This window comes from Elephantulus edwardii, unplaced genomic scaffold (assembly GCF_000299155.1).
Source record: "Elephantulus edwardii isolate Elephantulus edwardi_28Jun2011 unplaced genomic scaffold, EleEdw1.0 scaffold00105, whole genome shotgun sequence".
In the NCBI taxonomy this organism is placed as follows: domain Eukaryota; kingdom Metazoa; phylum Chordata; class Mammalia; order Macroscelidea; family Macroscelididae; genus Elephantulus; species Elephantulus edwardii.
In genome coordinates, this window is record NW_006399855.1 from 691,127 (window position 1) to 714,539 (window position 23,413).

General features: G+C 43.4%; 1 protein-coding gene across 1 annotated transcript in view; it reads right to left on the reverse strand.

Moving 5' to 3' along the window:
• CAMK1D (calcium/calmodulin-dependent protein kinase ID) overlaps positions 1 to 21,729 on the reverse strand; it is a 618,438-nt gene extending 596,709 nt beyond the window's left edge. The window contains exon 1 of the mRNA XM_006891836.1: positions 21,638 to 21,729. Within this exon, the coding sequence (XP_006891898.1) occupies positions 21,638 to 21,729 (92 nt within the window). The remainder of the gene's footprint in view (positions 1 to 21,637) is intronic.
• Between the last annotated feature and the right edge of the window lie 1,684 nt (positions 21,730 to 23,413).

The following is a 23,413-nucleotide window of genomic DNA, read 5'->3' on the forward strand; positions in this document are numbered from 1 at the left end:
CTTCCTCAAAAACCTGGACATAGGATTTTTAAGTAAACTAGTAATAAAAAAACACCCAAAACTGAACTTAGATATTCCATATGACCAAGCTCTTTCACTGCTAGGAATATACCCTGAGGATAATAGAACTAAGACACAAATGGAGATTTGTACACCCATGTTCATAGTAGTAATATTCACAGTAGCAAGAAAATAGAAACAGCCAAAATGGTCATCAACACTTGAATGGTTTGAGAAATTGTGGTACATTCACATGAAGGATTATTATGTAAAGCTCGGGAGCAATGATTTGAAAAATATAGAACATGGGAGAGGTTGGAGAGCATTATGCTGATTGAACTCTGTCTCATGAGGACAAACACTGCAGAAGAAGACCATTGTGAAAATAGAAGTATTACTAGTCAGTATAAAAATGTTAAAATTGAGAAGAGGAGGGAGGAGGGGGTCTGAGGGTGGATGGGGGGTCATGGGGGTGGTGTAATCTTGACGCACAGAGTTCTAGGGTCAGAGTGAGGAGTTGAAGGAATAAGGAAAGACCAAGAGGGACCTGAAAACATAGGGTAATGAGGGGCACAGATGCTTAATTTTATAAAAGACTATGTAAATAATATTAGGAAACACAATGTGAGTAGAAGAATGCATGAATCCCAGTGTATGCAAACAAAACACAAGGTACGTGATTTTTGTATGCAAACCAATATAAAAAAGAGTTTTAAAAAAAATCAGTCAATCAAGTCTCATCATTTCATCGTTTTCAATACTGTAAATTACATGAGATTAGATAGCTCATTTTTCTCCCAGGGAGCCACGAATGGAATTGAATCACCTTTTGGCAGCACAGTTCTCTGCAGACTATGCTGCTGGAGTTCACTACTCAACCTAAGACACCTTAATTATGAAAATAAAGGGCAAAAACCATATGATCATTCCAATAGATTTTGACAGCGTATTTGACAAAACCCATCACCTTTCGGTAATATTTTCTATTATAAAAATTTCCATAATTGTAGTGTTTCAGCACCGCAAAATTATTATAATATTTCAGGCTAGAAGTCCATAGTGATTCTCACTGGACTAAAATCTGAACTATAGCAGACCTAAATTCCTCTCTGAAATCTCTAGGAGAATCCGTTTGTCTTTTCCAGTTTGTAGAAAACATACATATTCCTTGGCTTGAAACTCTGTATTTTTAAAGCCAAAGGCATTATATATTTCTGAGCTTTTCCTTTACAGTCACATGTTCTCTTAACTGAAGTTTTCTCCTTCCCTTCATCTCACCTCACTTTTAAAAAAGATACCAGTATGGCATTTGGGTTCACCCAAATAACATTATTCTTGAACTAAAACAATCTATTTTTTTTAAACAATCTATTTAATGATCAGTTGATCAACAGACTTAATTCCTTTTGCACTCTTTTTTATTAATTTTTTCCTTTTGCACTCTTAATTCTCCTTTTCTATATATCATATTCACAAAGTCTGGGGATTAGGATGTGGGCATTTTTGAGAAGCAATTATTCTGCTCATCACAATACAATCTTTGGTTTCTTATTCTGTTACCAAAATTCTCTTCTTGTCCTTTGAACATGCACATCTGTCTCCCATGTGAAATGCGTTTACCTCATCCACATTGCCTCAGAGATTTCATTGCATTCAAGAAGGTAACCTCTTAGGTTTGATAAAGGGCCTTTCTTTTTTTTCTCTATAATTATATTTTATTAATTTTCATAAACATTTACAGAGATTTTGGGTTTCCACTCATTCACCACTGCACCATTCTCTCTACCCTCCTCCCAGTTTGTTCTTGTCCAAATGCCACAGTGCTTGTCAAAGCCAGTTCTGATTTCTATTTAGCTTTGTATCTAATACTGAGGAAATACTGTTGGTCTTTTAAAAAGAAACCAAACTATTATTCTTATTGTTAAATGCTGTTAAATCAACTGTGATGCATAATGACCTTACAAACAATGGCTCTGAACCTTGTCCTGTCCTGTGCCATTTTCATCATCTCTGACATACTTGAGCTCACTGCTAAAGTCACTGTGTCAATCCATCTCTTTAAGGGTCTTCCTCTCTTTAACTCACCTTCCACCTTTCCAAGAATAACGTCTTTCCCTAAGGACTGGCTCCTTCTAACAACATGCCCAAATTATGTGAAATGAAGTTTGGCCATCCTTGCCTCTGTCCTTTTGGTAATCTGGTATTGATTAGTATATACTGGTCAGCTGGAAACAATTAATGGCTGACTGACTCTCCAGCAAGTTTTCAGGGGCAATAAATTGCATGAGAGGAGACTGCCCATTTTCCTTCCACAAAGCAGCTGGTAGACTTGAATCACGTGCCTTTATGTTGGCAGTGCAACTCCTTAGCACTATGCCACCACAGCAGTATAACATGTCTACAGTCTTTATTTTCTTTGTAACATTCATATCTAGATGGTTCTTTTACAGCTAGTCTTTCTCCAAACACGATTCCAGTGGCAATGAAGAGAAAAATCGTGTAAAACAGGGTAGAAAAGAAGGTAGGTAAAGCCCATAGAGGAAAAATTCACCATAGCTAATCCACAGAGTGAGTAATCCACACATGGAAAACTGGTAACAATTTAGGGATGGGGGAATCCATGGAAATAAAATATGGGGGAAACATTCTGAAGAGCTTATTTGTAATGAAAACATTTAGAAAAGCAGACTTCCTAAGAGACCAAGGAGAAAATGTCATTACTTGCAAGTTTTATAACTGAATCAAAACAAACTCCCGGCCCATGATTCTGGGCACTGTGGTAAATACAGAAGGACTTACATCTAAGAAAATGTGCCCTGCTGTCAATGAGTTTTCAGTTACATCAGATAGAGAAAATACTTACAAAAGAAGAAATACAAAGCCACAGATGCTCTGGAGTTCGATTCTCCGGGGGAATCTTGCAAACACTATGCTGAGAAAAATACATCAATCATAAAGAAACAAATACTGAATGATCCACTTACATGAAATTTCTAGGACAGGCAAGTGAATAGAGACCAAAATGTATGAGTTACCAACAGTGAGGGAGAGGGAGGGGATGGAGGGTTACTCATTCTTTAGGGGGCACTGACCTTCAATAGAAGGTGATGGCAAATGTGGAAAGAGAAAGTGATGATAGTCAATTAACAACATGCTTTGCATAATTTATATCACTAAATCAAACACGGGAAGAATGATGAAATAGCAAACAAATTTGCTACATTTTCCCCCCAAAATGTATGGTTGATATGATTAGAAGAACAGAAGAAGGAAATTCCAGGATAGTTTGGATTTTAAGGATAGTAAGGAAATTTTTGTGGAAGAAATCAGCTAAAAGAATCACTAGGTAAGCTACAGAAGCAGGAGACAGTACATATACAAGGGCATGGGACTGAGACGAGGCTGGCATGCTGGAGCACCAGAAGCTACAGTTCTTCAAGAAGAGGACCATATCTCTCATATGCCTCAGAAGCCCCAATTGGTATAGCACTGACCCTAAGTAAGCATTTAACAAACATTTATTAAATGAATGAATGAATGCAGACAAAGAGTAGATCACTGGTAAGTAAATGCTGAAGTCCTAGCTCCTGATACCTTTGAAGGTGGCCCAGTTTTGAAACAGAGTCTGTTTCTCTGTCTCTATTCCTCTTTTGTAAAGACACCAGCGTGGCTGGGAACCATCCCACTCGAGTATGACCTTCTGCTAACTTAAGTAACAATGCCTTTGAAAACCAGGGGATAGGACTTCAACATTTTGACAGTATACAAATCAATCCATTACAGAAGCCATACTAGAAACCAATTCATTTGGAAGCTTGTGACTCATCTCTATTCATTACTTTCTGTTAAAAGCTACTATCCTTCCCTTTGAACTTTTTAAAACACTTTGTACTATGACTGTGTCACTTGCATGCTGCTTTGTATTATGGTTATATGGGTACGCATCCAAGTTGCTGTTTGAGTACAGGAGGCAGAATTTACCATTCTGTGCCACAAACACTACTGGGAAAAAGGAACATGGACTTGGTCCCAGACAGGTAATCTAGAGTCATATATCAACTCTGCTGCTCAAACAGGACTCGGCAATGTAGGGCATGTTATCTACCCTCTCTGAGCCTCAGCTTCCTTCCTCATCTCTAAAATTGTGATAGCAATAGTATCTTTTTCATTGGATTGCTGTAAGGATTTAGTAAGAAAATCCATGTAAAACACCCTATTTGGCACAGTGACATGCTGTTAGATGCTGTCAAATCACTTCCAGCTTATAGTAAGTGACTATACACACAGCACACTGCCCAGTTCTGTGCCCTCTTCACAATCATACCATGTTTAAGCCCACTGCTGCAGCCGCTGTATCAGCCCATCTCACTCAAAGTTTCCCTCTTTTTTCCCCTGACCCTCTACTTTTCCAAGAATGATGTCTTTTTCTAGGGACTGGCCTGTCCTGATAATATATGCCCAGTTTATCTGAGTCTCACAAGCCTTCCTTCTAAGGAGCATTCTGATTGTACAACCTCCAAGGTAGGTGTGCTTGTTCTTCTGGCAATTCACGAGATAATCAGCATTATTCACCAATATCACCATTCAAATGTATCAAATTCTGTCTTCCTTATTCACATGCATATGAGATCATTTAAAATACCTTGTCTTGATTCACCTTAGTCTTTAAGGTGACATCTTTTCATGTGAATATTTGCAGATTTGTCTGAATGCAGCAGATTTTTCCATGCCATACATCATTCAATAGCTTCAGAGACTTGGTGGAGGGGTGTCACGAGCCAGAATCAACTCAACAGCACTGGGTTGGTTGAGTTTCCATGGATGTTTATTGTGAATTCAAGTAAAATGAAATCCTTGACAATTTCAATCTTTTCTGTCATCGTGATGTTGTTTATTGGTCCAGCTGTGAGGATTTTTGTTTTCTTAACACTGAAATGTAATCCATACTTAAGAGGTCTGTGATCCTCTTCAATAAATAATCCAAGTCCCCTTCACTTTCAGCAAGTAAGGCTGTGTCATCTGCATATAAGAGCTGTTGATGAGTCCTCCCATCTTGATGCTACATTTTTCATTATACATAGGTAGGTTCACTATGAGTCACAGGAAACTCAACAACAACAACATATACTGAATAGGTACATAGCGTCACTATGAGTCGCAGGCAACTCAATGGCATATAATAACAACAGGTATGGTGAAAGGATACAACCCTGACACAAAATTTTCCTGATTTTAAACCTCACAATATCACCTTGTTCTGTTCAAAGAACTGCCTCTTGGTCTATGTATAAGATTTCACATGAGTAAAATGATGACACAGTGACTAGCATGTTGTTAAGTGTGCAGTAAATGTTCACCCTTTCTGTCTGACTTTTCATTATTCTCATTTTTAGAGAACTCTTGAGGCCTAGTGGGTCAGGAGCAGTGCTACAAACACCAGCACAGACAGTTCAAATCCATGAGCAGCTCTAAGGAAAAAGATGGGCAATCTCCTCTCACGCAATTTACAGCCTTTGAAAACCCTTTGGAGGGTCACTATGAATCAGCTCCAACTCTACAGCAATGAGTTTTAGTTAGTTATTATTAAAACTATAGATCAATGATGATTAATTTTATAAAACATAACATATGGGAATGAGTGTATAAAACACCACATGAATGAAGGAATGTGTGTAACACAATATATACAAATTTTGTATGCAAACCAATACAAAACTTTTCAAAAATTGTACCAAACTTTTAAAGTCTTATATTACAAAGTACTAAAACAAGATTTCAAAGGTAATGAGTCATATTCAACTGCATTATTTTCAGTAAGAAATGTTAATAATGGATGGCATCATTTAGTGAAAGTAGAGATTTTTTTTGGTCTCATTAATAAAATATATTAAAACAAAAAATAGGAAAAATATATTTTCTGAAACCTATCTGTTTGGTATATTATGGAAACAATTTGTCTTATTCACAGAAGCCAGTCTTCTTTCCAGTAGTTAGCAGAAGCTCTTAAATACTGACTGGGGAATGTTGCTAAATTGGTCCCATTTCTGCCTTCTAAAACTTTCTGAGGCACTCTCCCTAAACCTCCAAGTCTGCAGAGACACTAGTCTTCTGTGCTTCCAGTTTTTATAGCTTCCCTACAGCAACACTTGTCATATTGCATTGTAATCACACGTTAACGTGTCCATCTTCCCTCACGAATTCCCAAGGACAAGCATCATGTTTTGTTTATCAACGTCTCCTAAGTGCCTGGCATGCAGTAGTGTCTTAAACTATGAGATCTGATGAATTAAGGGGGGGGGGGGAATCTGTGGAGTCAGCCGCACAATTTTTCCAAAGTATCATCAGATGTCAGAGAAGAATAAATGAAAGCCTGTTTCCAGGGAATCCTAGTTAGACAAGCCTATTTGAACTGCCAGCACCAGAACCAATTCAAGTTTGTCTCGCTTTCATGGGGCAGACTGAGCTTACAGAGAAGAGTCAGTGTTCAACGGATGCAGGAGTTTTCTTCAGGTTAAAGATCTGTTTAGACAACACCCCGTGGACCACACTGAAACCCCACAGAAAAAAAAAAAAAACACTAAACTCCAGATCCTCAGAGCATCTGTCTGGACCAATGCTACATTCCCAGAATGAGGTCACACTCAGAACACCTACAAGAAAGGAGTGGCCCTGGGACAGGCTGGCCTCAGTTACTGGCCTTAAAGACTCAGAGGGGGCCATGTTCATGTCCTCATTAGGTCCTGCCACGTGCCTAACTAGACAAGACACGGCCCCCCACTAACAGCAGACACTGCCCTCCCTTGCCTGAACCACCTGAACAAGAGAAGAGCCCCTTCAAGAATAATGTCCCTCAACCAGAAAACAAGACACACGCTTCGCCATACTGGCTCCAACATGGAGCTTCAGGGACACAAAGAGTCATGACAGGCCACAGAGAACAGCTGGACCCCCACAGTATTTCTCACAGTCGACACCCAAAGATCCTCTCTGAATAAGCAAATGACTTCAATTAGTGAGCGGATGTATGAATGAACAAATGCTATAACCAATTGAATCTGCCAGCCAGCTTCCTGTTGTTGTTGTGTACCACAGAGTAGCCAACCTTAGGTGATACTCTGGTGGGATTTCAGAAGTAGAAATCACACAGGAGGAGACTGTTCATCCTCATCCCATGGAGCAGCTAGTGGCCTTGATCTGCATGCCTTCAGGACTGCAGTGCACTTTCCTGCCACTAGGCCTATTTGGATGCATTTCAATCTTAGGGGCACTTAACTCTAGACCAACTCAGGGACAGATTACCTAGTTAACTAGGTACATACAGGCTTAATAGTGCTTAATTACTAATCTGTACTGAACCATCACACCTGTGTTTCACCACATCAAAACATAGGTGAAACTATTTACCATGATCCAGCAAATAAAACTAAGGCCAGTGTATGTGTTATGATAAATGGGCACGTACGCACCAGGCTTACTGGCTAATGCACCCCTGGCCCAAGCCCTTATGGTTTCTCAAGATCTGTTTCTCCTTTTTTTTCCAAGTTTTTGTTACCAAAGCATAAACTCTTTTTTATACTAATCTATAAAGACTGTTAATACTTAATTTCTCACAATTAAGAAAGAGCAGAAAGTCAAAGGAATGAATCTCTAATAGTATTCTTGGAGCCATCGAGACAAGGGATTTCCAAGAAAGTTTAACTCCCATGATAAATTTTTTACTTGCTTAATAATCAAGTCAATTCCCTCATATTTATCATCTCTAATAAAGAGAGAGATCCGCTGGCCCAGTGGACCAATGCTACCAAGCCAAAGGTGAGTGACTTTTAACCCGCAGCCCTCAGGCCTGTCTTTCATTGTTTTTGTTCAGATATTCTCTAGGTCGTATAGCCCTGGTGTACAAGTTGCCGTACAGGAGTCACTTGTGGTTGCTGTGAGGCTGAACACTGTGACACTGATGTGTCAAATGCATTAATGGCTGCTTACCCAATGCTGACAGAGAGTGGGGTGGAGCTCCCAGATTAAAACAAGCTTGGAAGGAGGAGTGGCATCCACTTCCGTAATAGCTTGCCTCCGGAAACCCTATGAACCTGGAGAGAGGATGAGAGACACCCAAGCATCGAGGACTCTCCTTCATAGGGTCGCTATGAGTCGCCTGCAACTCGACGACACTTAACAACAACAACAACAATAGATGATATTCTTTAACCCTTATTTTTTGGCAATAAAACTTCACAAGTTGCAAAAGCAGATAGTGTTGTCTCCATTTTAAAAAGAGAAAATGACTGCTTCTCAGCCTTTTGGCTAAGTATAAAAATATGAACATGAAAACTGAAAGACTAGGTAACTTCCTCAAGGTCTCACAGCTAATAAAGTGACACCATTAAGGTGTTAACTTCACTAGCGGCAAGAAGCTGCACTCATTTTTTAAGGCACACAGTTTGAATCCACCAGCCACTCCACGGGAAAGGGATGGGCAATCTCCTCTCATGCAATTAACAACCTCTGAAAACCCACCAGAGGGTCAGCTAAAGGTTGGTTCAGACTCTATAGTATACAACAATAACAATGGTGACTTCGTGGTAAAGAACTACATTGACAACCCAAACATAAGTGATTTGATCCATCAACTTCTCCACAGTCAAAAGATAGGCAGTCCCTCCTGTGTGATTTACTGACTCCGAAAACCTACTAGAGGAGCAACTATGAGTTGGTTCTGACCCACAAGCAGTAAACTCGTTCTGAGTAATAGAGCTCTAAGACCAGCCCTTTTCTTTTATTCCACATAATATGTATCTTCTCAACTAGCATGCAGGTGTCAAACTTGAGAAGAGCCTGAGTGAAGTTGGCTCTGTTGCAGCTGACATCTACATGGGCCTCAGTGTGAAAGTATCCTAATGCGGGTCTTTGCTGGTAAATCCTGCAGGGACCACAAGAGCTCACATCCTCAGGTCTCTGAATGTCATCCCCTCTCACCTACTCAAAGACCTGTGATCTGTGAACTCAGCTCAGCACAGCAGGAAGCAGACATGCTAAAGAGCAAAGGTCTGACCATTCACAGTTCCAAATTCTCTCTGGAACAAAACATACACCGTGCAGGCTGCTCATCTGACATCACCGACAAGGTAAAGTGTAAGGCATAAGGGAATGTAAAAACTGACTACGGCAACAAAATCCAGCACACACCATTCAAGTCCCTGGAAACTAGTATCATATGTGGGGTCAAAGACAACAGGAAGAGACTGAGCCAAAGCAGCAGAGGGCTGGATGTGGTCAGAGCTCACCATGTGGCCTTCGGCAGTCATTGATCTCTGTGTGCTCAAAAAATGGAGAGTGCTGGCCCAGATAATCTCCAATTGAGTTCTAAAATTTGGAATTCTAATCATGAGAATAAATCAGTTGAGGATATGGTGACCCAGGAAAGGCTGGCTTCAAGGTTTCGAGAGTCAGCAATTTGGCAGAAGGTGGATTATGCACGTAGTGTACTTATATTATCAAATGCTTAAATGTGTTTCACTGCTTAACAAGCCAAGCTTCTGTGTTCGTATTCCAACCTGAGGAGTAAGCCACACTCGGAAAAGACTATTTTAGCTTGGTCTTTTTGGGGTTTTGGGGGGGTTTTTTTTTTCCTAAAAATCTCCTTTTCCCCCTATCTAATCCTAAAAAACTCATTGACATCCCATTGGAGATGACTCACCACTGATCCTCCAGCAGATTTTCAGAAGCTGTAAATCCCACAGGAATGGACTGCTTCTCTTTCTCCCAAGGAGACACTGGTGGATTCGAACTGCCCACAGTCTTTGGATTAAGCAGCACAATTCTGTATGTGCTACATCTCCAGAGCTCCCTTGAACAAAGACAGCCATCTCAATATCCAGAGTTGATACTCAACACAGAGCTTCAATCAAACCCGTTGTCCAAATACTGGAATGCTTCCAAGTTGTTATTATTTTGTTGAGTGTCACTGAGTCTATTTTCAATTCATAGTGATTCCACATGACAGAACAGAACTGCCTGCCTTACAGGATTTTCTTGGCTAAAGTTTTTACAAAAAGGAATCTGTTGGTGTACCATATTGTTTGTTGGGCTGCTAACCCAAAAGTTGTCAGTTCGAGTTCACCACGGTCTCCCTGGAAGAAAGTTGGGCAGTATCTTCCCATGAAGATGAACCATCTCAGGAACCCAGTGGAGGCTCCTTATAAGTAGGAGCTTACATAAAGGCAGTACATTAATACTTATGGAAGAAGATGGCCAGGCCTTTCTTTGGCAGAGCCACTGGGTAGGTTCAAACTGTGGACCTTTTGGCTAGCAAGTCAAGCATTTAACCCTTTGTGCCACCAGGACTCCTCTGGTGGATAAATAACCACAGTCCTACCCGATTTTAAAGAGGCTCATTGTCACCGTCACTGGTCACTTCTCAAGATCTCTGCCACACCTGGAGACACTTTCCAAGATCCAGCAAACTGAGAAGTTAAAAACTATGGAGAAATGCCCTAAAATATATCCAAATATTAGCAAGAGTCCATCTATAAATTCTTTTACTGTCTTCATTATATTATCCTACATTTTCCAAATTCTCTACTGGGACATATATTTTTATAGTTTAAAAAAAGTGTTACTTAGACACTGAGAATGAAAACAACAGAAGAACATCTAGATAGAGCCTGAAAAATATACTACAAAAGATGAACACTTGGGTATTATACTTTCAGAGTCAAGTTCAGTGTGATCCAACTTCTGCATGAACCCTGCCTAAAAGATGGCAGGTAGGTTTCAAAAAAGTGTACACAACACTAACATTTATGAAGAAGGAATACTTTTTAGAGCTATAATCCCTGGAACATAATGATACCTTCCATTTGTATTAGGTCCTACTCCATGAGAAGCAACATACGTGTCTTACCTCATTTGGGACTTATGTAACAAGTCCATAATATAAGCAGGTGCAATTATCCTCATTTGACAAACAAGGTCATCAAGACCAGAGAGTGGTAAGAACAAGATTCCACAATTCTTAAATGACAGAGAGAGGAATGAAGCTGTGCTCTCGTTACCTCCACTCCAGCCAGCAGTGGGCCACAGCCAACCCATGCCACTCACGAGAGCCTGATTCAGGAATTTCTCAAGCAGGCTGCCACACCATAGGCAGCTTGAAATAGGGCAGAGAGAAATATCTTCAAGGTCCTTGGTGACACAGTGTGTGATGTGTCAGGGCTGTTAACCAAGAAGCTGACGATACAAATCCAGTCACTCCATGGGATCTTTGTCACCACCTGCTCAAAAAATCCTGTTTGGGTATTTCATAAAGGCTGGTTTGGGGTTTTAAAAAAATAAATAAATAAAGACACCACTTCAAATTAAGTTTAAATAACTTTGGTCCATCTAGATGTTAAGCTACCAATGCCAGAGTGTAAAGGCACTGTAAATCTATCAATTTAACCCATCAAGTTAAAACATACTTTCAAATGGAAAACAAAGTCAATGCACAGAAGTGATTGCCAGAAAATAAAAGTTAGTTGAATCTTAAAAACTGTACCAAGACTTATCTGCAATATCAGAAAATAGAGCTCATGGTTAGAAAAGATTTGCACATGTTGTAGATCTGGATAGATTTAAAAAAAAAAATACAAACAGTTCAGGATGCAGGGAGAGGTGAGGAGACACAACAGCAGCGCCATAACTAGAGGAAGGGAATGAGCTGTGATATATAGCAAACTAGGTCACTCCTGCACAAGAGCTGGCCCAGCCGAGGTTTCAGGCTGAGTGTGTTGGTTAATGCTAGCACTACAGGAACTAATCACCCTCCTGTGGGCAGCAAACAGTGAATGGCTAAATGCATCCCCAAATCTGTGCAAATGGTCTCTGAGGAGCTGCATTCTGAACAGCAGGGACTAAAAATGAGACAGGACCTGCCTGTACTGGGCAGAGTTAAGTGCCAGGTCCTGGACCAAGTAGCTGGCATCATCCTCATTTAAGAACCCCCCACATCCTCTGATTAGGTATTCCTGTTATTTTATTGTACAGATGAGGCCATGAGACTCAGAATGATTAATTCATTTGCCTGGAGCCACAGAGTCAGGAAATAATGGATTCAAAGTTTGCACCCAGGTCTGGGTGTCTTCAGCTCTCACATGCCTAGCTACTGGCTGCACCGTGGAGAACCACCACCAATTGTGCTGCTCTGGCTCAGTGAAGAATTGTTTCTGGTTTCTTAAATCTATTTTTCAGGCAGTTAAATATGCTCCATCCTGCATATTTATAAGAAGAGCTTCCAAAAATCAATTTTCAACAGACACTGACATGTTTTTCCCCACTGGTACTGCCTCTGAATACCCAAGTGCAGTCAACCACAGCTGCTGAAGCAACGAGCGCTTGATGACAGCCACTGTTCATTCAGTCTCGGTTACATGCCAGGCGCCTCATTCACGTCACTGAATCCCTGTAATAGGCCTATGTGGCAGCAAATTCCTCTTCCACCTTATTTCAGAGAGATGAGGCAATTTGTTGTCCAGAACTGCACCGCTGTAAACTACTGGAAATACCTTTCTGTTAAGTCTCGTCATCTCCCTAAAATGGTTACCTGTCCTTAGAAAATATGCTGTTTTAAAGGCTTGTTCAAGATTTAATGTTATCAAAGATCATGCTTAAAAAAGTCAGTGAAAAAGGGGAAGACCAAATACAATGATGGTCACAGTGATGCAGCAATGGGCTTAAGCACAATGGAAATGACAAGGATAGTGCAGAATAAGACAACATTTCAATGTGCTGTACATTCTGGGTCACTAAGAGTACTGTCGACTTGATGGCACCCAATAACAATGGTCAGGATCCTGCCATCTCTGAATTCTACTCAAGTTTGAGAGGGGACAGCACATAGCACACAGCTGCTAGCTGGAGACATGGAATGAACTTGGCCTCCCATGGAATAACCTACTATTCCAAATGGAAGCTGTCCTTTGTCTCACTGAAGCCAGAATAATTTCACACACTGCATAATAGATGTTAAAAAAAAAATCAAGTGGATCCTAATAAAACAACCAGACTAAGGAAAAAGTCAAAGGGGCACAACCACTATGAACTAAGGCCAAAGTACAGCTTGGCATCTCTCCCAGAGTCTGTGTGCCTTCCTGTTTTAACTACATAAGTGTTTAGTTGACCATCTTGAGTCAGAAAAGAAAGTCAGGCTGGTTTCTAGGACCCCAGGCTTAATGTTGGCCATCCACACTCAATCCCTTCTTTCATTCAAGAAACATGTCTTCTTTTCTTACCCAACCACCTGCCATTTAAAATGAAAGAAATGTAACTCCAGAGGGCCTCGGGCTCCAGGATGATTACTCGGAAATCTGGTACGGGTTAAGGACTGGGGACCGGAATCTGAGGGTCTGCTAACTTTAGGTACAAAAACTCTCAAGTCGATTATGACTCATAGTGACTTTTTAAGACAGAGCAGTACTGTCCCTTAAGGTTCTGAAAACTGTCAATACAGAAACAGACTAACTCATCTTTTCTCCCACACAGCAGCTGGAGGACTGAACCACCAGCCCTTCAAATATTAGGCTTATTCTACTACCAGGGTTCGTTTCTGATGCAAGGTGACCAATAACATGACAATCCTCCACTGGAACAAGGCCTAAGCCTTCCCAGAGGACAGAGGAGGACGAGGAGGAGAGAGATTGAAGGGGATTTAAAGAGATTTATTTGTGGGAAAGGAAAGATTAAAAGGATTTATGGAGACCCAGCCAAAGAAAAACCCAATGAGTTAACCCCTAAATTCCTCCCCTCAGAGCAAACAAATGTCTACCTAGCCCCAGCCAAGCATATTGTTCATTCCAGCTCAATAACTAAACTAGAAATTTAGACTTGAGACATAGTCTTCATTAGCCTCTTTGGGAACATGTTCTACCCAGACATTCAATTTCCAAAATCCCTCTCGACTAATCAATAGGACAATGTCATTTATCTTTTTTCAATAAAAGGAAAACTTTTAGCTTTTCCACTCCAAATATGGTTTTTTATAGCTAATGTTTAGCTTTTAAATTGCAGATCCATCAGGAGAGTTGTAGGTTATGGGTCTTAACCCAGTTCATCCTATTGGTAATTCTAAAGAAGTGGAAGAGGGAAGGCAGTATTTTCATAGGAAGTATTTCTTCCCACTGCTGGCACTTCCAACTCCTTAAATGCAGGAGTCACTGAGCCCAAAGGACTCAGTGGTGCCCTGTAATCTGTGTGCAAGACTTTTCAGAGAATGGACAGAAGATGGGCAATGACCAGACGGAACAGATACCAGAAAATACCAGAGAAAAGCAGAAGAAAACCACCAGATTTGCCATTCTTCTTATCCTAAATCCATGGAGAATCTTATCGCACATCCAATCCATCAGAATGCTCACAATGTGTCCAGAATTCAGCTGCTTCTCACCACTGCCACAGCTACCTGCCAGGTGAAAGCCACCATCATTTTTCACCTAGATGGCTGGAACAGTTTCCTAACTGGTCTCCCAGCTTCTGCCCTACAGTTTATTCTTAACATGGAACTCACAAAACAACATAGGTCAGATCAAGTCAGTCCTCTGTCCCACACCCTCCAACATCTCCCATTTCTCTTAAATCAAAAGCCAGAGTCTTTACTGTGAACTCAAGATCTTTTTACTTCCTCTCTGGATCAGACCCAGTCACACTGGCCTCCTTGGAGTCGTTCTGCCTCAGAGGCACCAGGTAAGCACATTACCACCTCAGGGCCTTTGTTCATGCTGTTCTCTCTGACTGGAACTCTCAAGACTAAAAAGTTCTCAAAGTCTCCTCAGATTTTTACTCAAATAGCAGCTTCTCCATGAGGTCTTCCCTGATTACACAACCTAAAACTAAGACTAAAAAGAAAGGCCTGTAAATGTACTTCCAAAATTCAGTCAATGAAAGCCCTAAGGATCACAGTGATATAATCCTCAATGAATCATGGGACGGTACGGACCTGGGAAGTATTTCAACCCACTGTGTGAGGGGTTCTAAGTCAGAAGCTGTCTCTGTGGCAGCTAACAGTAATGTATATATATGATATAATATACTCTACATTTTTCTTATTCATCCTTTATATTGTCTGTCTTCTCTTTTGGAAGGTGTGGTGTTAGTTGTTGTGAAAATGGTTTTTATATTCATTGCCTTAGCCCCTTCTGGGGGCATAGTCTCCAGCCACCTCAACTGCAGACACATAGTAGTACACCCATTGGCCAGTGTAGTTTACAGCTGTAAAACTAACATAAGAGAGCGAGTCAATCCAAGTATAGAGAGACTGCAGCCAGGGCACAGCCTGACAGAGCCCTGGAGACAGAGCCAAAGTTGAAGGTTTTGATTGTGGGATGACTGAAGGAAGGGCTGACTTGTAACTGCTATGATACAAAGCTTGCAGGACAAATGAGGAAACCAGAGGCTTCTTGCATTTGTGCTGCTGGACTGACCCTGGACTTAACACTTGCGTTGACTGAGATGTCACTTGAACTAATTGAGGAATTATGTCTTTCTATTAACTTGGCCTGGGCCTGTTGTCACGAAACTTAAGACTTTTACCCTCTGATACCCTTTGTCTCTCCCAACCCCACAACTGTGAGTAAAATCAAGTCCATGGGTTGAACCAAACATCGAACCTAGTGATCAGTACAAGTGTGGCAGATTAGGGGGCCATGTCTGACCTTGTAGCTATTATTTTAGGACCGTGAATGTTATTAATGGGGACAATGCCCCTTTGTAGAGTTAAGTGTGGTCAAAGTTGGCCTTCCCCACACTGCCCTTGCTCCACTTACAGTCTGCTCCAAGGCAGCAGACATTTTTAACTGTGTATCAGTTGTTTATCCCTAATGTCTAGAATATAGTAAATATTCAATAAATTTGTTTATGTATGTAAGAAGTAGAAAATGTATCAAGTAAAAAAAGAGGACTAAGATATCCAAACCTCTAACAAATATAGCTGGAGTATCCTCTGGGAGTTTCCCACCCCTAACTGCTCTCTTGGTAAGATTCTTTCAAATGATGCTCATAGACTCTAAAGCTCTGAATAATCCTCAAATCATCTACTGCTATCAGGTCAATTCTAACTTGTAGCGATCCTAAAGGACACAGTAGAATTCCTCACACAGTTTTCAAGACTGCACATTTTTATGGACGCAAACTGCCCCATCTCTCTCATACGGAGAAGCTGATGAAGTCAATCAGACAAAATTTTGGTTAAGCAGCCAAGTGCTTAATCCTCTGTACCATCAGGGCTCCTTAATTCCTGAATAACCACTGTTAAATCAGGTCATCAAACACACTATTGCAAATGGCTTTGCCTTCCCCCGCCCCACCCCATACCCCAGGCCCATAAATGAACAGTAGTATCTGTTTTCCACCGGGGCATAAGTCAATCACCCCCTCAACAGATGTATTTATTGAACAATTTCCAAGTAAGATGTGTCCTGATACAAAAAGAGAGTACTTGGCCTGCGGAAATCTCTATCTTCTTCCTAGAGGCGCACTCAGCAGGCACTAATTTAATTAAAAAAGTAGGCCCATCACTATTGACATTAAGTGGGACAGGAACGCCAGTCTTGAGCTAGTTCACTTTTTTGCCTACAGGTACACAGAAATGCTCTTCTAAACAGAAATGTGTATTAGAACAGAGGTGGATCAGTGACAAAATTCTTGCTTTCCACAAGGGAGACCAGGGTTCAAGATTTGGCCTATGCCCTCCACACAGTTACCATCCATCTGTCATCACAGGCTTATGTGTTGCTATGATGCTGAACAGATTTCAATGGAATGTCCAGAGCAAGGCAGAGTAAGGAAGAAAGGCCTGGCTATCTACTTCCAAGTATCAGCCAATGAAAACCCTATGGATCACAGCAGTCTGTGATAGGGAAGCACAGGACAGAGCTTTTGTTTGTTCTCACTGTCCATGAGTCAAGGGCCCACTTGATAGCATTTCACAGTAGACAGAAGTGAGTGCAGCTAGCTGCACAAGGATAGCTCCTGGAAAACAATGAGAAATGGCATCCTTGCCAAGGTGAGTCACCGAAGTTCAGAATTTTAAGAACACCTAAAAGGACAAACGCTGTATAAAACCTCTGGTTTTTTGTTGGTTTGTTGTTGTTGTCCAATCAACTAGAGAAAGATTTACATGCAGAGAGAATCAATCTAGTCTGTTATGTGAGGCAGGGGAGAAGAGGATGAGTGGATAAACAATGAACACTCTATTGGAATAGGTAAAGGGAAGAACAATGTGGAACAAATGGATGATCACACGTTCTCGGTACTATAATTACACTATGGAATACAATATATATGATTGACTCTTTAGAAAGCTAAGGAAGGGTTTACCCACAGAATCAGTCTTAGAGTGTTAACAAGGAAGAGATGGGAGGGAGGGGGGAGCAAAAATAATAAACAAATAGGTTGGGTGAAGGCAATTACAATAGGGGTTTGATGAGACAGTAAATAAGTGCATTCATCAACTGTAATTAATGGCATAGAGCAAAACGGATACAAATGAATGCAGACAATTTTTTTTAAATCATCTAGCCTACATCATGCTCCCTACTCCCAGTTTTAGACATAAGGAGGCTGAGACATGGAGGGTGTAAAGTGGATAAATGAACAACAGCCTGCAGACTGTACAACCCATTAGTGGCTGAGCCAGACCCCTGGCACCTGGGCTCTAAATTCTCTCATGCCCGGGCCCCCACCATTTGGCTTCATCTTAAAATGTCTAGTTTGTAGTGAAAATGCATTTTCATTCATACCCACAAAGATGAAGATGTATTTTCAAGCGCATGCCATTTCCTAAGCTCCAGGGGAAATGAGAAGTACTGGAAAGTTGATCTATGCTGTGCCAAACACCAAGGCCTTCTTTGCTCAAGTGCTTTTCAGAGCCTACACATTATCATGGGGATACCCTGAGCTTAGGGTGTCTCCCAGACATCATGCCAAAGCTTCCTTCCCATCTATACACTTCTCCAAATATTATACTGTCATTACCTTGTTTCAGAAGTCATGGAAGTGTTTCTGCACAGAACACAACCTCAACCACCTCAGCAAACAGGCCAGGAGAAATGTTTACCACTCCTAATTGGCTGTTACATGACATTTATTTGCTTTCACAGTGTGCCAAGGACCTAGAAACATGTCATTGATTAATAAACAGTAATTAAGTGTTACCACCTAATTCAGAGATATGGTTAGCATATCCTTTCAAAGAAGGATAAACTAACTGTAGCCGCTCATGGGTTAAAAGGTTTTTTCTGAAGTCTGACTCAGAGAGGCATTAAAATACTATGTCCAAACCTCAAATACTGATCCTTTCACTGACAACTCCTTTTCCCTCCTCAATCTCTTTTCCTACCTCTGAGCCAACCTTCACTCTCATTTGGCCCCCATGGTCCACCAAGGTCCCTCTAATCACACCAACTAAGCACTCAGCTTTGAACATTTAATGTTCTGCATCTCAATAAGGCAGCTAAATATCAGATTACAAAATGTGGTAAAGTGAGGGCTCCTCTGGCCTCTAAAATACTTTCTTTTAAAAGCATCTTAACACTGTGAGCTGATAGTCTTGTTTCTAGCAGGGCTTTCCTGCCTGAGAATCTTAAAGACATATGATGAAGGTGTGACAAACAAAATTAATGAAACTGTAGAGTATTTTGGAAATGAACTCCAGTCGTAACTGCAGATGCCTTTGTCTTACACTAGGTTTCATTACAAACAAGAGAAAAGCTTAGACTCAAAATTCACACAAAATGACTAGAAGTGGCTTCCATATTTAGATCCAGGCCAAGGCCCCTGACTTAGTGCTGGATAAAGCAGGCATCCTGAACTTAGGACCACTTCTAGAAAAGTCAGGGAGACAAAGTGATGGGATAATGCAAAAATCATTTATGGTTAGCTTTCAAATACATATTTATATGTATAGCAAGTTATCCCATTAATTATGCATTCACATTAAAATTAACTCTCTAAATATTACACTTAAGTCAAGTTAGTATTAAACATTTGCTATTACATAATCTATAAAGTGGCTAAGCTCCATATGGATAAGAGTTGGCTTTGCCTATCAGCTCAACCACTTAATAGCTAGCTAAAATTTGGCAAAGGAGTTCTAATGGTGTGTAGTACTTTACATGCTGGGCTGCTGACTGAAAGGTAGGCAATTCAGTCCATCAGCTTTTCTTGGGAGTAATATGAGCAATCTCCTCCTATAAAAGCAGCATTAGAAACCCACTGGAGGGTCAGAATCATCACCCCTGGCTGTGGAAGGTGGGCTAACCTTTTGCAAGTTAATCTCCCTGTTGCTTTTGTTTTCTTATGTGTAAAATGGGTATAATAGTAAACACCAATCTCATCATATCGACCCTCTATCAGGTTGCCAAGCCTGTAAGTCATAATTTGAGGAAGCTTCCTCAAATCAAGTAGTTTGGTGAATTCAACCCACCAGCCTTTCAGTTAACATCCTGACATGTTATTATGGCATTAGGGCTCCTTCCATAAGGTTATTAGGAATATTACATGAGTTAATAAACGCAAGACACTTAGAACAATGTTGTCACTTGATCTCTATTTAGTAGTATCAGCTGTATCATTTTTATGATTGTCACCAAGTATAAATACCTTGTTTGTGCTTCACTCTTTTCAAACCCTTGCTAAACACTAGGGGACCTCAATGGCAAGTTTTTTGTCAAAGAATTCTTTCTAAGGCAGGAGGCAAGCTTGAAGCTTTGGGACCCTAACAGTGACCCACATCCAAAGCTCACCAGAGTCCCAGAGGTTGCCCTGGCAGAGCTCTGAGGTTTCCCCAGGGCCAGAAGACAAATTCCCCATCTTCAGAAAGGTAGAAACCACCAGCAGTCATCCCCTAACAGCAACGCCAGCTACAGCGGAGCCGCTCAATGAAGCACAGCTCACTGAGCCACTGCAGAGATGCCTCTGCAGGACTCTCCTGTGAAGTAGGAGTCATTTAGGGGAGACTGCATCAGTCAGCCTGGAAGCTGTGGGCCAAGCTACTAGTATCAGAGGGCTAGGTGGGAACTGACCATGCAAAGATACACGCTCTTTCCTTATGGGATTCTACACTCTCCAGCCCCCTCATCCACTGCCATAGAACTCGTCCCTGGAAGAGAAGCAAAAGCAGGATTCTTATTTCATAGGAACTTGAATAAATGAGGGTCACAACCTCAAACCCGAATAAACCTCAATGGCTCTTTTCAAAAGTTTTGTCCACAACTAGATGAAGGATTGGCTGTGCTGAGAGGCAGTCCCAGATTCCTCTTTATTAAAAGGCTAAGTTTTTCCTGTTCCTATTCGAAGAAAAGTAGAATGTCTGTACCTACAGGTGCCTTCCCTCAAGTATATGAGCAACAGCAGGGAGACCCTATTCTAGTCCTCAGCACCTGCGCTTTGCCCAGAGTGAGCACTACAGCCAGGAGGGCATATGGTACCTGCACAGCTTCTCTCTGGTGGGCCAAAGAGGTGGGGGTTAAGAGGAATGACAGTTTGCGTTAAAAATTGAGATTCTGCAACAACAAGAAAAATAAGAGCATCTAGATCAGCTTGATTTATCTCATGAAAAGCCCCTTCTTGTTCTTCCCAGCCAAATCAATACCTCGCAGAGCCTCTCTGCAAAATGCTGGGCTCAAACGGTATGTGTGCAAGTGTGTGAATGAACGTACTGACTACTGACAATGGCTGATCAACAACGATCAGATGGGAGTAGAAAATAACTTGGACTTCACAGCGCCTGAGCAGTGCCTAATTCCCTTACAGTATCCTCCTTCCTTCCTCACTGTGGTACTCCAAACAAAACAAACCAAACCAAACCCAACTCCTGAGCAGAAAGGGAGCAGCAGCAGCGGCTGAACCGAGCAGCACATGCTTTACGCGTTCGTGCCACCGACTTCTGATTATTTCTGCTTTCTTGAGAAGCAGCCATCAGCATGGGACCAAACACAGTCCTAAAGAGAAACCTCCGGTACAGCGACACTCACAGACCCTTTTGTGGACAAATGCAGCCCCGCATGTGCGCCTGAGCCTGTGTGAAATATGCAGACGCTCGGGCAAGGCTCTGCCACATGTGACCCTAAACACTGAGAGATTCCTTCCTTCTCTAATTGCTCGGCCTTCCAAAGTCTTGCCTACATCTCGTACGTGCAGACAGAAGTCAGTTAGATATGAATACGTGCTATAAGGGCAGAAATGGAAATGACTGAAAGCTCATTTTTCTTGTAACCATCTCCTCTCCTCGACACATTGCGCGCATACACACAGTGAGTATTCAGATCCGTTCCGTAAACAGAAATACCCACCACGTTCAACCCACAGTCACGCGTGGGGAGATAGAAGTCGCGAAGGCGGCAGTGACAGGGGGAAGTGGAAAGTCGTCTGGCGGCGTGGGCTGTCCTCTGAAAGGCGAGATCTCCCCCACTCCCCGCTCAGAAGCGGTGCCCACTCGAGCCCCAAGGGGGCCAACCCACTCGATGGGTGCGCAGGGGGCTCCCAGAGACGAGAACCGGACAATGCAGACGCAGCGACCAGCCTGGTTTCTGCCTCCGCCGAGGTGGTGGCAATAGGAGCCGCCTTTGCACCCGCTGCCACCTCCACCCTCTTCTCCCTGCTTCCCACTTACGTTCCGAGGGTCTCCTTGAACTCGAAAATTTTCTTGATGTCTTCAGCTTGCTTTTTCCAGGAGGAGCTGCTCTCGCCGTTCTCCCGGGCCATGGCAGACCAGTGCGGCGTGTGCGGAGCGCGGCGAGGTGGCGGGGCCGCGGGGGCCGGAGGTGGGGGCGCTGGGGAGGGGTCGCCGGGGGACTGGAGCGCGGGGGGCGGCGGCCCGGAGCGCCGAGGTGGCGCGAGCAGGTTGGGGAAGGATGGGGCGGGCTGCGCGGGGATGCTCGGCGAGGCAGCCAGAGGCGGACTTAGTGCTGCGGCAGAGCTTCCTCTTCTGCAGTTTCCTCTTTCACTCTCTCGCCGCCGCCGCGGTCCCTCCCTGGCTCTTATTTCTGCTCGTTTCTGGCACAGACTTCCTGCCGCCGCTGCTGCTGCCGCGGGCTCTGCCACCGCCGCTTGAAGGGCTCCCTTGCCGCCTGCTGCAAACCTCACTTTCTGCTACTTTCTTTCCTCCCTCCCTCCTCCCCCTCCCCCTCCTACTCCCCCGGGCTCCCCGCCCTCCCCGAGCGAGCGCCCCACCGCCTCCCCGCCTCCTGCGCTGCCGCCTTCGGGGATGTCCTGCTTCGGGAGCGCCGTGCCCCGGGCGCGGAGGGCACCCTCTGTCTGCAGCCCCACGAGGCTCCCCGGCCACGACACGGACCCCTCGTCCACCCCAAAGTCCAGGAGAGGGCAGGTGCGGAAACCCGGACAGGTGCAGGGCGCCCAAGCACACCCGGGAGACTCCTGGCCCCGTGGGTAGCTTTATTAATTCTGCAAAGTCAAGTCTGGGGGATGTGAGGGCTTTCCTCGCTCGCAGCCGGAGGGGGCGCCCCTTGCGAGCCGCCTGGGAGCAGGGGTGGGGAGGCGGGGAGGGAGCGTCCGCGCCACCGCGGGGCGCCGTGGGCGGGGGCCCCGAGCCGACGCCGCGCGTCCCGGGCTACCACCGTGCGGTTGGTCCGTAGCCGCGCGGGATCCTCGTGAGCCGACCGCGCGGGGGCCGGTTGTTATGGAAATGGGAGGCGGCAGCGCAGATGAAGGCGGAGGTGGGCGTTGACTCAGAGTCGGCGGGATTCGCCTGCGGCTGGCGCTCCGCGAACCTGCGGGTCCCCCTCCTGACTCCGTGACTGAAGCTAATTCGCATTGCACCAAAATCCGCACTCCCGTCAAATTGTGGACGGGGGTGGTGAGCGAAGAAGACGGTAGTACAGGAAAATGCCTAGAAACCTCGGGAGTTGGGAACGCGCAGGACGTGCCTAGCAGTGCCTTTCCCTCTTCCCCCATGGGGACAAAAACTCTCGAGGTTAATTGCTGCCCGGGGTGGCAGGTGAATTCCCGAACGGCTCAGAGAAGGCACCGCGACTGGGGCTGCCCTGGAGCCTAGTGCAACTACGGGGGCGCCCGTGGGCCTGGGCCGGCCTTGGATCGTGCTGGATTCTCTGGTTTTTCCCAGCGTCTGTCTCCTCCCCAAGCTCTGGCGGCCTCGGATGACATGCAGAGACTTTGAAAGTGAACGTCTGCGCGTAGTCCACTGCCTGCCGCCCCCCACCATCCTCACAGGAGCTGCCTCTGAGTCCCACCCCGGGCAAGGGAGTGTGCTTAGTTTTATTTTATGGTTAGGGGCCTGGAAATATTCTATCCTACAGCTTGGACAAACTAGCAAGAATTCCGTCGGGTTGCGCATCTCTGAGGTGCATCTTTAGCTGACCCACCCCTCTTCTAATGTCCACCTTATTTTGGTCAGAAATGTTTTGCTTTC